The sequence below is a fragment of the Lepisma saccharinum genome, chromosome 11 (assembly GCF_977018435.1).
Source record: "Lepisma saccharinum chromosome 11, izLepSacc3.1, whole genome shotgun sequence".
In the NCBI taxonomy this organism is placed as follows: domain Eukaryota; kingdom Metazoa; phylum Arthropoda; class Insecta; order Zygentoma; family Lepismatidae; genus Lepisma; species Lepisma saccharinum.
Window position 1 is genome coordinate 42,873,712 of NC_139239.1, and position 18,565 is coordinate 42,892,276.

General features: G+C 37.0%; 2 protein-coding genes across 2 annotated transcripts in view; one reads left to right on the top strand and one right to left on the bottom strand.

Annotated features, from left to right (window-relative positions):
* Nucleotides 1-18,565, top strand: part of LOC145994742 (regulator of G-protein signaling 7-binding protein-like) — a 579,659-nt gene that overhangs the window by 315,679 nt on the left and 245,415 nt on the right. The window lies entirely within an intron of this gene.
* Nucleotides 4,177-12,965, bottom strand: LOC145994741 (uncharacterized). The gene is made up of 5 exons (XM_083130960.1): nt 12,660-12,965; nt 8,993-9,134; nt 6,169-7,067; nt 5,473-5,720; nt 4,177-4,623 (listed from the first exon to the last, which is right to left on the bottom strand). The coding sequence occupies exons 1-5, from the start codon at nt 12,852-12,854 to the stop codon at nt 4,212-4,214; spliced, it is 1,896 nt and encodes a 631-aa protein (XP_082987086.1). The 5' UTR covers nt 12,855-12,965; the 3' UTR covers nt 4,177-4,211.

Consider the following 18,565-nt stretch of genomic DNA (forward strand, 5'->3'; position numbering starts at 1 on the left):
GAAATTATTAAGGCTCCAACAATATATAAGGTAATTTTGCCGATGTTGAGACGAAGGTGCCGCTCTTTGAAATCCATCTGCATATAACTTCCCCGTTATTTCTCTCTTTCGCATTTCTGTCTTCCATGGTACAGCGCATACAACCTCGCAGGGAGCGCTCGTTCTGCCATTCCCGCTGCGAGTGAGCGCTCGCTAGGCTTAATAATGCATGCCGGGACTAATGCTAGCGGCTTCATTTGCGAAAGCAGGGAGAGGCGATTCTATGAATAAACGCGGGAAAAAATGAATAAAGAGTAAGGGGCGAAACCTAGCAGAACAAAACTGAAGTTGTTTGTTGGGACCATTGTTGGTTTTTCAGCAAACGCAGGCTTGGCTTTGTGTGAAACCCATGTTCACTTTGAACATATTTGAACATTTTGTGTTAATAAGCATGTGCCAAAACAAACAGCAAGATCTCGTTCATAGTAGAAATAAAACTCGAGGCATGTGTAAATTCACATAACCTCACACAGACGCATAATATTCGCGATGTACGATTAAGTTGAAACATCTCAAATTTCATACCTTACAAAGTAACCTGTGACAAGGACAAAATTTTGTAATGTTGACTTGATCTGTTACTGATGTGTTTCGAATGTGAATTTATGAGCGCGCATGTAAAAAAAGAGCATTTGAGCAGAAAGGTTCGATATCCAATGTGGTCGAAAAATGATTCGAATTTCACTTTAAACTCTACATCGAAAGCCGATTAGCCCTCATACAACAATTCTATCTTAAACAAACAAATAAATTATTGTGTTCGTAATGAATTTAGCTTTCATTCACGGCAAATTTGCAAATTCCACACCACGGCAGATTAACTACTTTCTCTCATGGTGTACGAATAACATGTTTTATCTACCGTTCTATATCTTCTGTGACTGGTGTTAGAGTGGTGATAAGTTAATTGTACATGTCAAGGATAGACGATCACTATTGATTCTTATCCGAACAGAAAAAAAAATGTGTTAGTTTTAGACATCAAAATAGGTAATCATTCTTAGTCATTTTAAGGTTAAATGACGATTTAGTGTTAGTTTAAGAAACCTCTTGGGGTGATTGTTCCTTTCATTCTCCCCACTTTTAATTCATTCATCATTCGATGTTTTCGCACTTCCAGAGAGTTGGACAGAACAGAAGGTATCCAGCAATGTTGTTTCTTGTAGGGCTGCGTTCTGTAATTTAACATATGATGAAATCTTTTGACCCATAGTTTGACTCCTTAGAAAGCTGAAACAATGTGCAATTGTTCCAAAAACAAAACATCTGCGCAGGAAGCTGACAAAAGCTTGTTTCTCTGGAACGGTAAAGTTCGATGGGAAACGCAAACTGCCTCGAAACCCTTCCGAGAAGCCCGGCTGGAGCTTAGATCCTTGTCAACCCTGAAGAGGAACAACGGTCCGAGGTTGCGGCGGTGGAGAGAAGTTTCTGCGCCGACCGAAAGCAGCACCAAAGGCCTTTACATCAATAGCCATCGACTTGGCGAGATTTAGCCAAGATTAGCTGCTTGGGCAATCAATTTAATTACCTCGTCGCGACCTTGTTGGGAAGAAAGTTGCGAGGGACGAACGTTCCAGATGAGGGCTAGAGAGAAAAAAAAAGCAGCGATGAAAAGGAAGGTGCAAAGTAACCATTCACCATTGAAAAGCCCAAGTTGTGTCACCAGATCCAAATAAGTTAAACATTTTTGTTAAAAGTGAAACATCTTTACGTCAATCTGTCGTAACTTCACTCCGTTCTACAGAATTGTTGAATATTAGTGCAGATGTGCAACATAAAATACTGAAATGTCCAAACGTAATACACAAAACTTTACATAATTTATAAGTTCAGTTTTCGATGGTGAATCCAGATGTTCGACAGGGTAAACATTCATAAGAAAATGTTGTACCCAATTTTATTTTTTATGCAACAGAAGCTAGTTTTACACTGATTAACGAACTTTCTCATTTTCGCCAGTTTTGTAACGAGTCAAAACCTATCGAGAATCTTCGCTTTTTCATGTATAACTAAACTCCTAAAACGCATATATTCTGTTATGTCGACAGCAGGATCCAAACTTTAAATATTGTACAAATAGGCGTTCATCACCCATTTTGCCATGAACATAAAAAAATTGTCACATTTTAGAGGGAAACGTTTTTACTTTTGTCTTCAGATCTAATGGGTAATTCCACGTCAAAGAAACAAGGCTCTCAACCTTACATTTTCTTATTCATTTCAAATTTGGCATACTGAAAGCTCCACCTGAAATCCATATCTTTTGTATTTCCGAAATTACAAGGATGCAAAATGTACGATTTCGACCAATTTGTTCACCAAATTGTTAATTTTAAATTGGAATATTTCAGGAATGAGGGCACCTATAAAAGCTATTCAGATGCCGTTGGAAAGGTCTTCTAGAGCTCTTTCACATAAAGTATTACCTATGTCAAGGGAAAATTTTGTGAAGGTGGTGTAATCAAAATTAGGCTGGCCATTTTCTTCAAAACTGGTTTCCTAATTTTCTTTCAAAAACTTATTTGCCATGTGTACACTATTACTCAATAACTTCACGTTTCTTTGGAGAGCTGTAGTAATTCTATAGTAAAATTGATGGCTAGATTTTCTTTATTCGTCTCAATTTCGTTAGAAGCTATTAGGATATATTTCATTTTACCAATTCATATCGAGGTGTAAGGAACTCTTCCCCTAAAAACCTAAGCTATTCTTAAATTTGTCCTAAATATTTTATTGTTGTTCCCTAAAATGAACTCGTACCGACAGCCTACACTGTGAAAAGCAGTGATTGGAACGCTACATTTTAAAAGTAGCTTCGCTACAGCTACAGCTACTTTTCCAAAATGTAGCTTCGCTACAGCTACAGCTACATTTACCTAAAAGTAGCTCGCTACGCTACTCCTGTGCGCTACTCGCTACTTCGCTACTTTTTCGCTACTTCTGCATGAACAAAAAACAAGTCATGAAGATATTTGAAACTTCCCAGCTGTTAGTTAGATAATAGGCAGTTATCACAATACCAGTCAATTGATATATTTTTTGAGTTACCATCTGACTTGTTTTAACATTTTTGGTGGCAACAATTAATTTTTTAATGAAAAAAAATTATGAAGGAAAGATTTTGAACATAAAGTTTCAATTGCATCTTTTCATAAACTCCTAAGAGAATTATCAGGAGCATGAACCCAGAGAACTATGACAAGCAATATCTAAATTTCCTACACATCAATCATTTAATTAATAAATAAATCTTTAGCAATTTGAATAGTGGAAATCCAATATCCTCAATTTGGATGTCTAGGTACCTTTGTATAGTCATTGGATTACCTGACAGCATTTCGGCACCATGAATGTATAGTAGGAATGAACTGATACAGAGTCCCATGCATTGAATGGTATCATAGATGCTGACATACTTTTTCCAGAATCTGCAGAGGGTAAATATCCAGAGACATTGGGAGTAAAATGAATGAGGTGATCAAACGATCATCTTGCGTGAAAATCAATATTCAAGACAATAGCCTAGTTCCACTGGGGCAGTATCATAAAAAATATTACACATTCTGACCTACTTTGAATTATTACATCTTTTCAAGTATCGCCATTATGATGTATGTTGGCACTGATATTGATTCGAAGTAGTATTGGCTTAGCCCTAATATATAGATAATAAAATTATTCAGGTACTTGGTAAACTATACACCTGGATGTATAATATCCAAATACAGTACTTGATTATACATCCTCTACATACTTATTTGTCAATGTATCCAGATATCAAATAACTAAAGTGTGCATACATACATTATCTGTAATATCATTACATCTATCATCTGGATGTCCTTATCTTGATACTAGCCTTCAGCACAATTAAGCATTATTGTCCACTTTTTTCTCTCTACCTATTGGGCTGCACCCTCACTCATTGCATTCTATATCAACACTCAATGATTCTGTATTACTGTTCTATATACTAAACTTTCACAATAGATATTTGGGGAAAAGAAATAAAGTTTTAAGGAAAAACCTGTCCTGAAGCTAGTTGCTGACAAACTTTTGGTATGAGACAAGATATTAATTTTATAACACTATTGAAAGTCCTATTGCGAATGTACAAACCACTTTATTAACTGTGTATAACATGCATGTTTGGTTTGTCCAATACAAGTTTTTTAAACCAAATTCAACTGTCTGTTGAACTTAAGCAACAGCTGCATTTCGAAGTTCTGGTCGGTCAGCCGTGTCCTTCTGCTAGAAAACAAGTTTCCGCCAACACTAAACAAACGCTCAACAGCTCCACTTGACGGCATAACAGTGTTCAATTTTATGAAAATTTCTTTGAACTTGCTACTGTAACTGTGCAGTGTCTCCACAGGTTTGGGACCATCCTTTAGAAATCTGCACAGTTCTTGTAGTTCTGTTTCCGATTGAGTTTGCTCAAACTTGAAGAAATCTTCAAAATCGTCTAGCTGCTTCTCTTCATTCTGACAAGCTGAACTTTCCTTCGTATCATGAGATACAGCTTTCTCCATCCATCTGCGTGCCTCACTCTTTTTTTCCGATTCAAGCCATGACAATTTGAATCTGAAATACAATAAAAGTGCTATATCAGGGTATTGGTTAACTACACTGAAGACAAAAAAAAAAAAAAAAATCTTTGATGTCCACTTTGGGGCAACAATTTCAAGTTTATTGCAGGTTTACATTGAACTAATTGATTTGGTTTATTTTGAATATGAGAGGGAGATATTTGAAAAGTACAGCATGGGACAAAATAAGTGAGACAATAAATGACATATTGAGAGAGGGAGAGATCTAATCGCAATCGCAAAGATGAGGATGGGTGAAATTGATGAATGGACAATCACAAAAAACACACAATCCCAGGCTGGGCTTTGAACCCAAGACTCCTGGGTATCATAGTATGCTTTGATAACTACTACTGCACCATGGAAGACAGCTGGTTTACATTTGAACACTGAAAAAAATAATAAACAACCATGTTATCAAGTTCTGGAAACTATAAAAGAAAACCTCTTAGGCTATTGAGAAACTGCATAAAATAATATATTTATAAAAACAAATGAGTATGAGACAAATGTTAAAAAAAATAGTGAAAAGAAACAGCTGAAATGTATACTTCACATAACAAGGTATTATTGGCCAAGACTAGATATCCGCCTCTCAACCAAAGACAAGTTTAACATTGGCATGCACTAAATAAAATACAGGTTGCCAAGAAATTATTTTGAACATCAAATAAAGCAACTATATTCTGATTTGTGCACATATGAAAGCACGTAATTGTTATCTTATAAGAGAAGTTAACAATGTTGATGTTTTGTTATGTAAAGTAAAACATCATGCATCTTTCATGTGAATAATCAAGATATAAAAGACACTGCAGTGAATTAATTCCAGATAACTTCTTACCTTGGATGGAAACAAGCAGCTAGCACTGTATCCTTATCCCATAAAATGCCTGCAAACCGTTGCTTCACACCATCAACAATAGCTCTGGCAAGGGCATCACAATGTGCTACATCCCCAGAATCCAATTTCAAACCAAGTATCCGGAGAAGTTGGTGGAGTGTGGGAAGGAGATATCCAATGGACACCTTCTTGTCTCCCTGGAGAATGTCAATTGCTTTGGCTAGTGGTTGTGTAACCTCAGCATATTCCTTCAAAAATAAAATGTACGTTACTTTAAAACATTGTAGGAATTAATTTATTCATTTGTAAATATAATGTTTGTTATAGCAATAAACAATGGTGAAAATATTAAAAACAATTCATAAGCATGATTCCTTCATGTACTTTAAATGTAGCATATCATTCAAAGGAAATCCATTTTGGAAAAACACAGCAAACAGTTTCTAATCTCCACAATAAAAATGTATGTTAATAATTTCTTCTGATTCCAGCACAAGTGTATGCATCACTTAAAATTTATGAGAAAAATATTATGCAAATTCTGCACTTTGGAATCTTAAAAAGTACACTATAATAATTGAAGTCAAAAATTAAGAATATTATAGCAGTTTGTAAGTACAGCTTGCAATGACTGAATAAGTTAAGAGTATGAAATGAGTGCCAACTACATAAGTAATTTTATCATATCGGACCTACCTTCAAAAATTCAATCTCATGTGGAGAAAATCTGCACAGGCCAACTGCATCAGAAATTGCATGCACTTTCTCCTCATGCTTTGTAAAATGCTGACATAGTGCCGATACAGCAGAATGCACTGAATTCCACCGTGTTGCATTTGGTACAATCAGACATGCACCAAGCTGTTTTTTCACTATGTCAGCAACCTGGGAAGACTGCCTGGATTTATTCCACAATGCCTGTGCTTTAGCGAAGGCACTTCGGAAGAGCCTTTTGTAATTTGCATCTGATGATGCAGCCTTTTCTGAATCTTTCACTGCAACAAGATGTAAAGTGTGTGCTGCACAGCGAATGTGGGGTGGCAAAGTGCAATCTCCTGTGGCAAGAATTTCTGTAATTTCTTCTTCCACCACATCAGACTCTTGGTTGTCCTCCGGCTCACTTGCAGAAAACTCCTTGAAGGCTTTCACGAAGTTTGATCCATTATCAGTTACCACACCCACTACTTTATTATGAATGTGGTACCTGATAAATATGTCCTGCAGCTCTTTTGCCAAAACATCGTAAGTATGGCTTCCTATGAGACGCCGACATGCAAGAGCAGCAGATTTCCTCTCTAGAGACAGTGGATCCAACCAGTGGCAGGTTACTCCTAAGAAGGACCTATGATGTGCAGTCCAACAATCTGCTGTGGCTGAGACAAAACTGACCTTTTCAAATTCGTCTAACATTGAAGATTTCATTCTTTCATATTGCTCCCCCAACTTTTTCTTTAAGGTCGCAGAGCACATCAACTTCTTCTTTGTTAAAGACTGCCATAAGTCACTGAACGATGGTCTGTCCACCTCAGAGAATGGATGCAACCCATCTACTATCCACTCAAGCAACTTATTGTCTATACTCTCTTGGTTTTCCCCTACAAATGAAAGGATATGAAATTTGATTAATGCCATGAAAGATTAAGAATTAATTAAAAGTTTCAATATATAATTATAATTATCAGTATTCAACTAACATGCATGCAATCTTTAAAACATAAAGGGGGGGGGGGGTGAGAAGAACAGTTTACTTTCTCTAGGTAGATAAGGTTTAGCATAGTAACTAGCATAAATAGCAAAAAGTAAGGGGCAACTACACCCCTAATCGCCTCCACTGATTAACATAAATTACTGACTGAAATGAAATTATATATCTTTAGATTGACATCCATTTTCACGAGAAGCTGTGCCCCCCTCCCCCCAGCTTGAACTCCCCCTGGACGTCCATGATGATACTTATACTCCAAGAAATTTGTCATACAGTGTAAACATTCAGATACACGTTGCAGTCTCATTGAACTATGTAGTGAAATACAAAATGAAATTATCCTGACCTTTAAAAACACAATTCTTGAACCTTTTTAATGTAACCAGTGGAGTTACAAAATATGATTGCATAGTACATTGTACCTTCAGTCTTCCACTTCAGGATAAAATCCCACCCCCAATAACTTATTCCAAAACTTTTTCGTGAACATTGGGCCTCTTCGTAAGAGTTTCTGAAAAAGCCTGAAATGGTACGTTTACTAGACATGTAATGTGGAACAAATACATAGAATGTATTAACAAGAAAACTACCCTTCACATTACAACTTGCTTAAATAATTTCCTGATAATTTGAAAGCAGCTGCAATTTTTGCTCCAGTAAGAGGAAGAACAAGAACAAAAATAAACCATTTATCAACAATAAAAAAACAAATAAAATAAAAACATAACTCACACCAAGCTCATAGGCAGTGGTTACCCAACAGTTCACTGCAGCACACTGGATGGTTTACAGGCGCACCGCGAAATGTTCTATTTTACTGAAATGACACTCCAATGTATGTGCTTATTTAGTACTTTTTATTATGTGTAATATATTTCTGAATTTGATATATGTGTTTATTTTTTTAACTTGAGGCAAGCAACCTAACCACACTAACTGAGCGTTGCCAAGTGTTAGATAGGCCTACATTCTGACTTTGGCACCTCGGAAAAATCTTGAAACACTAAGGGTGCCGTGAAACAAAAAAAGTTTGGGAATCTCTGCTATAGGCGATTATCGAAAACCGCATACAGAGCACTTAATGAAAGAAAGGAAGAAAACAATCATAACAACAATGCTGACTGAAGAAAAAAATCTGCCGCTGCATCTCTTTACGTGCTTGTCCATTGCATACAATAATAACGGTCTTACTTCATTCAGTACCTGACATTCGGTGCTCAATGTGACATGACATAATATACACTCTAACAATTAGGGTTTTCAGTTGAACGTAGGGGATGCGGAAGAAAATTAAGGGGCACGCAAGCACCCCCTCGCACTGCCCATGGTTGAAGACAAAAGAATTGTACAATAAAAATTATGAAATTGCCAGTCCCTATGGTGGATTTGCTAGCATTAGCATGCTACTTCACAGGGTGGCCACTCTAAGACCATGAAAAAATTCAAGTATAATTCCCGGTTTTCAAGGCAAACCTTCCAAAAATTCAAGGATGCAAGCAGAGGTTTTCTCTATTCCAAACTTACATACTACCGCCCCTCAATAAAAATATTAACAATATGAAGAGTGTGCGATTCCAATGAATCCAAAATTCCACATAATTCCCGGAACAAAATATTCATGCATAATTCCCAGAATTTCCTGTGAGTAGCCACTGTCCTTCATCAATTGGTTTGGATCGTGGGTAAAGTATGGATGTGACTGTCTCTTTCATTCTCTCCATTCATCACAGTCACAGTTCACTCATGAGCGGTATAAGAACGATGAAAACCAAAATAGAAATCCCAAACATCAATATGCTCTCACAAATAACTCACCTGAAAAAGAGAATCTTCCATCTTTGAGGCTGCTTAATTTTAACTGCTTCTGCCGTTGGTTGCTATCGCAGATCTCTCTTTTTCTCTTTCTGCTTGATTCGATGGATTTATTCAACTCTCCCAACTTCTGCTCATGTTTTCTCTAAAGAAAAAAATATTATGACTATAGGTGCACAAATGAAAGTGCAGTGATACAGTAACAAGATTTAATCTCTGAAATTTTGAACTTCTTACAAAATACTTGGGATTTAAAATAATCACAGGAAATCTTACACATGTTACCATACAGCAAAATGCCACGGGACCATTTATAAGGTTCTAATAAGAATAAAAGTTGCTGAGACTGTCATGAATAAATACTGTGGAATTCCATGGCAACTTTCTCCCATGTTACCTCAGAAACGAAAGACGTGAAGTTGTCTTGAGATAAATAATTCTGCAATGGAAACAATATATACAATTTTGGTCCCTAGTGTTTGTGGGAAAACACTTCCCTTAATGTGAATAGCATGTCATGAGAGAAGACATTGGGTATTGCTTCTAGGAATTAATTTGTTTTTGCCTCATGTGTGTGCCTACTAGGGCTGAGCTTATACAAGTGGTATCTGTATCAGAAAGCATCTTTTCCATTTATCAATACTGGCAGATACTTTTTTGTTGTTTGATTCTACGCAGGATCCACATAAATGGCACAAAACACTTTCGCAGAGGCTAATTATCCTGGGAATTATGCAAAATTGGAAGTTGTGCCCGATTTATGTGCAAAAACATTGAATTTTGTATTAGCATAACATAAAATATTCATGAATATTTTAAAGCAAAAACTTTGGTAAATTTATGCAAATAATTAGAGCAGTATAATTTCTGATATCAATCAATATTTCAAAAAGCTTTTATCATTCCAATTCCCAAGCATCCAAGTGATATTGGCTCAGCCTTAGTGCTTACCCAATGGCAAAGTGGTAACATAAATGTTATGTTTGTTTTTACATTAACGTCAAGTTTTACTGGGTTTGAACACTAGAGGATATCTGTATGGATATATTCTAGCTCTATGAATGTGCACACATTCCATTTAATAACGGAACTGAAATTTGAAGAATGCACTGAAGAAACTGATTAGTCAGTTTCATTTTTTGTCTAGCTATGAATTCCATATCAAAGCAGTATGTTAAATTTTAAAATAAGTGTTTAATTACACTAGAAAGAATGAAAGCTGTGAATAAGAATAATAACTAATAATTTTTTTATTCATTTCCAACCCTTGTGAGGAGGGGGGGGGGGGACGAGGGTCAAGAATTTTGATTCATACCTTCTACAGCTCTACTCTTTCATAACTTGTCAAAACACCTTATTCCACGAATTGAAAATCCAGGACCCCAGATTCATAAAGTAATGCAAATGTCTCCAAGTTTGTGAAATCAGATAATGAGAAAATGTCACTTCAACATCATTCCAGGCTATGGCTACTCGGATACCTATCTGTACACTTTACTCACAGTCTCAACATTTTCACTACAAAAAAGTTATTCTGCCCTGAGAGATATTTATTGGAGGGGCAGGAAGAATATCAACTACAATGAAGTGATTCTTATGAGGTTATGCAGTTATGTTCAATTGCTCTCAATACATTTTTTTTTTATGGAGTAACTATTTTCACCAGGTGGTGAAGCTAGCTTTGAAGCTATTTTCACCAGAATTTAAATTCTCATGTGTATGATCTCCAACCTGGCCTACTACATGTATGTGTGCATTCCTTAATTGTTGATGTGTAAGAAACTTATGTCGGCGTGCATTTATTTTCGTATGGACAAGTAATTTTTCTTCACACTATGAAGTTTGAAAAATATCACAAGGTGTTCTAATATGAATTGGTACTGCTAATATGTCACATGATGTAGTATGAAAGGGGCATTGCATTCCTTGTGCTTTCATTGTTAGGTTAGGCAGGTCACTTCCAGCATTAAAATTATTTGTAAATACTTCCCAACACCAGATCATGTGATTTCTGGTCTTAACACTTTCTGCTATTCTCACTACTTTGTGACAGTAGTAGTTGCACCAATTTTACTTTAAATTAACTCCTTAGCAGTAACTTAAGTACTACTGCCCAATGAGATTTTAAGTCCACTTTATGCACAGTTTGGCTAATCGGGAGTGGGCCTACATTTTAAAATCTGAACTACAATGTACCTCCACTGGGTATCAAACATGGATGTGGGTAACGGTTTAGATTATTTTATGAATTTTTGTTGTTTTTTTCAAATTATCCTAGCAGTAAGACTAATCTTAGAATTTTGGCAATCATTATCACACAAAATTTGAACCTTTGTTTGGATTTCGGTAAAAGTTATAAATGTTGAAAAAAACACTTAAAAATTACCTTAGGCGAGCATGCGTGCTTCCCACGGACAATGCATTTTCCATCGTGAAGCAACTTAAGTATTGTAGACTAGTAGAAGTAAATCGGAAGTTTAGTAGAATACATTTAGGGACTTTATTTTAATGCTAAGAAAACCAAACCTGGCCCACCTAACATAACTATGAAAGCACACATCTTTAAGTAATCACTAAAACTCCGCAGTATGTGTTAACAGACTTAAATCTAAGCATATAAAAATTGCATTCGTAGAATGATGAAATCGCAATGCAACAAAAGAAACTTGCGCCAAATACAATGCTATGGTCAAGTATTTACATTTGTTGGTGAAAATAGCCTCGTATGCTATTCCCACCACCTGGTGAAAATAGTCACTTCCATTTTTTTATGTCTTTTGTGGTCATATCACACGTGCATGATATTAAATGACAATGAACACCACACTGACTTAAGAACTCCACATTGTAGTAGCTCCTGATTAGTGAAAAAGGTATTAAATTCATTATAACTCTAAATTTCAATTTTCGCACTGTGAAATTCTCTGCAATCCCTTTGAAAATTCTTATTTAAGCGGGGAAAAAAATAACTTCGATTGAAGACGTCGATCAAAATTCCAAGCAACAAACATTTCGTCTACAATATTTTTTGCTCTTCCAAAAGGGTTGAAATAACAGTACGTTGGACAATTTGCAAAACGGCAGATTAGGCCCAAAATATTACTATATTCATGAGAAAATGATTCGGCCAAGCAAGAAGGTTAGATAATACCGAACTTTGTATTCGGGTCTTGCTATTTACGGGCGAATGTTTCAAAGTTGAGGTTAACACACACACCTCAATTTTATGGGCACGGAAACTTTGGAAATTACTTTCCAGTACGAAATTGGCGCACAGTTGGAGGTTTCTTCGACTAAAACTAGGTGCACGTTCTGCACAATTTTAAAAACTTATTTCGGAAACTTTCGCATGCTTCAATTAATCCTTCCAAAGTAATACATTGGACAGAAGTCGAAAATCTAGTACTATTTAATGAAACCAACCACTTACCGACTTTGAGCACTACATGCCTTTGTTCGAAAGACTGTCCAAATAGCACACAGGAGAAAAACTGTGTAAAATGTACAAATGTATGATAAATGTTAATGGTTACCAACTGGCAGGTAAACAACGTGGCATGTAATTGCATTATTTCTACATTTACACACTTTCAAGAAATTGCAATGAAACATGTGACCGAGTTTATATCTCCCCTTTCATTATTATTATATCCTTTAATTTTACACTTACCTGTAAGTGAATTTTCATATTGTATGTGCTGGTCTTCGTCACCGACAATTCGTTTCCTATGCAGCAAAGATTGCAGCTTACAATGAAATTTCCATTTTTCCCTGTCCTCTTGAAAGTAAAAAACTTATTGTATTCTTCCCATGGCAACTTCTCGCGTGGTTTGCTTCCACAATCGTCGCTGTCGATATCACTCATAATAATAACGTGGTACTATAAAACAAAGGCGACGCACAAAATTAACGGGCTCACGAGCTTCCACTACCTCCCAAACAAAATACAAATGAGATCGAGAGACCAAAGACGAAGGTATTTATACTTTTTCCTTTAGGAACAAACAACAAAGTTAACGCGCTACACAGTTGCATGGCAACCTTTCTTCTTCTCTGGTAAACACTGTTGCCACGTAAACATTTACCTCAAAACTCCAACAAGAAAAGTAGCGGTAGCGAGGTGATTTTCGCTACAAACTACAAGAATTTTGTAGCGACGCTACAGCTACAGCTACAATTTATAAAATGTAGCGCCGCTACAGCTACAGCTACAAATTTTGTAGCTAGCTACAGTAGCGCCGCTACAAGTAGCGCGCTACTTCCGACCTCTGGTGAAAAGCAACACCATACCGTCTAAAACATGAGCTAAGATGTGACAGAACATTTATTTTGGTGTTAATGCAGCGTTGTTTTGTTCAGTATTATCTTTGGTGTGTCTTGATACACAATTGGGCTGTGAAACAGTATCACACAGTTGACACTCGATTTGGTGTTGTATTACCAATTGGTGACACCAACTCAGAGTCATATTTTGTAGTATATGGAAAACGGCTTATGGGAGCAAATTAGGTATTTAGGGCAAAATCTAGACTCTTGTATTTATTACGTTGCAAAATATGGAATCAAACTCCTGATTTTGACTTTTCATCATGCGAGTTTGCAACCCAATGCGCAGAACGAAATGCCCATTGTTTTGATTGAACTGCACACGACAGACTTTGCATTTATTTGCGGTAGTTGTATGCGATTGTTTGTTTTTCAGACTTGCGGGCGGACAGCGAATGCAAGCCAATTCCCGCGTCAATTACAAAATTATGAGTGGTTGAGTTTCAGGGGAAAACAATTCGAAGGTTCTACAATTACTCCGGAAAATTAGTTCCAATTGATGCAGCGGTTTCGACCCAGCGTTAGGTTTCGCTTCGTGTTTACGGGGGAGCGTTATTTCTACATCAACGGTATTAAAATCGCATCAGCTCCAGAGGAGAAGGGGGTGGCGGGTTGGGGATCTGATCATTATACGGGTTCAATCAACAAAATCACCATGCTCTGGTATATCCCAGCTGTTCGTTCGTTTCATTCCTACAACCGAACATCTGACATTCAAATGTGTAGTACAGACTTTAGAAATTTACGTTTGTTCAAGAAACGAGCTACAGTTATAGTTACTTCAATCAGGAAGTAACTTCATTACAGTAATAGTTCCTTGAATCAGAAAGTAACTCTGTTACCGAAGTCGTTACTTAACTCGGAAATTAACTCTGTTTCAAAAATAGTTTCTTGAAGCAGAAAGTTACATTATTACAGTAAAGGTTTCTTGAATCAGATAGTAACTCTTTTGCAGTAATAGCTCCTTGAATCAGAAAGTAACTCTGTTACAGTAATAGTTTCTTGGAGCGAAGATAACAACGCTGTTGCAGTTATAGTTACTTAATCGGAAAGTAATTCTGTTACAGATAGCAACTGTAATAAAAAAGTAAGTCTGTTAAAATTAAAATTATAGATGCTTCAATCATAAAGTAACTCTTCTAAAGTTGTAGTTACATCCGATTTAGTGTAACTTATTGTAATTATTTCATAATAATTATTAGTACTGTATTATTGTAAATATAAAATAAAAGGTAATTTTTTTGCAGAAATATCGTTTTCTTAAATCCTCGGGTATTTGAACGACGACATTAATGATTTGTCTTAAATAGCTTTTATCACAAATAGCTTTCTAACAGCCAATTTATAGGAACTGACAGTCATTTCTCATTTAATCTTCCAGCGATCAACCACTCGTTTTATCTCCAGCGTTTTAAGTGGGAATCGATACTGGAATTAAAAAAACCTTGCGGAGGTGACCATCAGCGGCTACAGAAGGGTCGGGGTTCATGTGATTCCCTTTGGGTAAAGAAGAAATAGTACTGGCTTCATTTGTATTATACTATTGCATAATTTCTTTGTTTCGTTCCTATCGGTTCTACTTCACTTCCTCAGTTCATTTTCTTATATTTTCCCCCAATTGCGTTCTCCCTTTTATTTTTATCATTCTTTTCAGTCCTCCTTTTGCGTTTCCTTTCCTTTTCTGTGGATTAGCCGCCTTCCTTTCATTGCCTTCTTTTCTGTCTCCCATTGATCCTCTCGCTTCATCTTTCACTTTAAGAGTCTCCCCGATATGGTATTGCTTACATCGTCGCCTCGTAATCAATTGGTTCGATATCATGTGGAGGCACATTGTGGTTCGAATCTCACTTTGAAATGTAGGTCCAGTCCAAATTAGCCTATAAGTGCATAAAATGGACTTTTCCAAGACCATTTTTTTTTTATTTTAACAACTTCTGCTACGTAATGTACTAGTAGACGAAGCAGAAGTCTTCCCTGTTTTATCTAAAGCATTAATACATTTACGAGAGTGATTATCGCGTTACCTTACACAGACTCTCAGCACTTTCTCATTGAAACTGCGGGCAAGTAACAAAGGTATACAACACAACACATCTACTTGCCATCGTTCCAGCAAGCGATAAGGTGGGAAGCAGTACAATGCGTAATTAGAGCTACGTAAACACTCATCATTACACATGAGACCGACCGTGTAAACGATGTTATGGAATTTTCTCAGTGAACTGCTAACATGCTACGCAAGCTTCATCAATTAAATTACATCATTCCCTCTATCAGATGATCGACTGTTTTTGTCTATTAAACCAAACAACTCCTATCAGCTCTAATGAAGCAATGCATCTGTTGTCAGTCATTCTTGATGGTTATATTGTTCTCCGACATCTTGTGGAGTTCAAATGGTATGATAGAACAACCAATCAAAAGTGCTTCGAAATCGACTTCGCTCGTGACGTCAGCTTGAAATAGTGAAAAGAAAACATCAGTTCTATACAGTAGTAATGTCACTACTTATATTCGAGTTTTTGTTCGTGTAATTAATAGCCGAATTATTTGTTTCAGATCCGTATGTTTTATTAGAATACACTGTTGTTCATTGCTATTACGCAATAATTAACAGTAACTGATGTACTTTGGCTTAATAAGTACCTTAGTTAAACTATTTTTAGTGACTGGTTTACAGTTACCGTTGCTTCAAAATTAAATGTGTTACATTCGTGGGACTCTGTGGTGTAGTTCTATGTTGCCAACCATCATAGGTTGAAATCGTGGGTGGTGGATGGATGCAGGGGTGCCCATCCACCCCAACGCCAATGGCGCATCCCCCCCAAAATCATGTCATGCGTCCCTCCAAATCATATCATGCGTCACCCCGAAATCATATCATGCGTCCTCCCCTCAAATCATATCATTCGGGTCCTCAAACCATATCGTAATCCATACAAAGTATTTAGTAACGACAGCGTGTCTACCGAAAGTAACTTTTTCTTAGACTTTCTGAACACTATACATGATCTGCCCATCCTCCCTAAACAGGGGTGCTAATCACTCAAGACCGCCACTAAAATGGTTCATCATAATCCCACAAATAGTTTGGATGAATATGTAATACCAATTTGAACGTCAGAACTTTAGAGTGTTGTGGCAACACTGACTGGAATGACGAGATGGAACTGTGGCATCTTGGTGCAGTAGTCTGTGACAAGTTATCATGGAGAGATACACAATGCAACAACGTATAGAAATTATTTGAATTTATTGTCAAAATTCGTGTTCAGTTCGACAGACATTTCGCGCATTGAGAGGAATTTATAATCAACATAATCGACCGACAGAACAAAAAAAAATGTAGGATTTGGGCAGATGAAAATACGCAAGTGATTCTGGACGTACCCCTTCATCCTAAGAAAGTGACTGTGTGATGTGGGTTTTGGGCCAATGTCCTGATCGGGCCTATTTTTTTAGGATCAACATGGAAATCACGTGACTGTCAATGTGGAGCGATATAGGATTATGATGGTGCAGTTTTTGTGGCCTAAACTGGCAAATCTTGACATCAACAATGTGTTTTTCCAACAGGACGGTGCACCTTTGCACACAGCTCGCCAAACAATGGAATTATTGCAGGAAAAGTTCCCCGGACGAGTTCTGTCCAGAAAGGGTGATGTGAACTGGCCACCAAGATCTTGTGATCTAACCCCCCTGGATTATTTTCTATGGGGTTATGTCAAATCAAAGGTCTATGAGACTAAGCCACGCACAGTTCGTGACTTGAAAAGGAACATAGAATGAGCCATTGCTCAATGTGTGTGCAGACGTGCTTGGAAATTGGACATTCAGAATCCATTCCACCCACCGAAGCAGAGGAGGACATTTGAACGACATATTGTTCTAAACATAATGCCATTGTTTGCTCTTCAAAATAAAGTGTAATTTACACTTGTGATTTTCATTCTATCTAATTTTAAAGATCTGACGTTCAAATTAATAGACCCTATATTTGAATGAAATAAAAGTAAAAAAAAAGTAAAGTCCTCCCTGTGCTTTGCACCACGCCATGAAGACGTATAGGGGGTGTGGGATTAGGGCCCCCACACTTTCTTGATCTCGGCCGAACTGGAGCTGATGTGATCAGCACCACGCCCCTGGTTGCCTTCCCCCTCCCCGAGTTTCCTCCAAGTACCCACTTTATACGACGCTGGGTGGGCGCCGGAACCGCTTGAACAGGTCCCGGTCCTCCCCCGCCGGGGATCGAACCCGGGTCTCGCGCATGGTAGTCAGACGCCCTAACGACTGAGCTACCATGTTAAACTGTCCATATTTTTAACTGTTCGATTTTCGAAAAAATCTTAAAGGTAGCACATTGATTGGTTAAATGTAGTAAATGACATTATTTAAATATGGATATAAATAGTGTTTGTGAGTGGGTTTATAAAACTCACAATTTGAATATTTAACACAAATTGTTACACAACTTAAGATAAAGATAGAAAATTCAACCTTGGGAAACCAAATAACATACTCCAGCCGTATGACCGATTCAATTATTGTTTCACGAGACATTACAGATCTCTAGCTGGAAATTCTTAAGCACAGGGTGATAATATAATACGGCGATGAATATCGAGAATATAGCTTATGTCTTGTACTGCAGCTATAGTATAAAACTTGACATTCACCTCGGTAAGGCGCCAAACATGCATTCTCGTAAATCTGCACTGCGAGCGAAGCGAGCCAAAAAATTATTTACATCCATTTCTTTGCAGGCTTTTAAGAATATTAATTTAATGGGGTGTCAATACTTTCTTAGGATCCCGAAATATTTAGCCTCTTCCAGCTTCTCTTTTGGGCCGTTCGGGGTTGAAAACTTGTGGATATCATATTGCTAAATACAATTTCCAAATTTAATATTTGAACTCTCTCTCCACTAAAGAAATCCCTTGACAATCTAAGATTTAACATTTTATCAAGAGCTTCAAGTCTCACACCTTAAATTTAATACTCAATCCTACCACCAAACTTTCCTTGCCAGTTTTAGACTTAATGTTGAAGAGTGGATATTGCCTCCTCCAAATAATTAATTCTCAGTCTCCAGACCGGAATTTCCGCAACAGTCTAAGACAATAATAATACACAAGAATTGGATATCCCCTAAATTTAAAATGTAATGCTCAATCCCCCTCTAACTAAAATATCTCCCATAATCAAAGATCAAGAGTTGGATGCTGTCCCTCCCCAACGTTTAATTCAGAT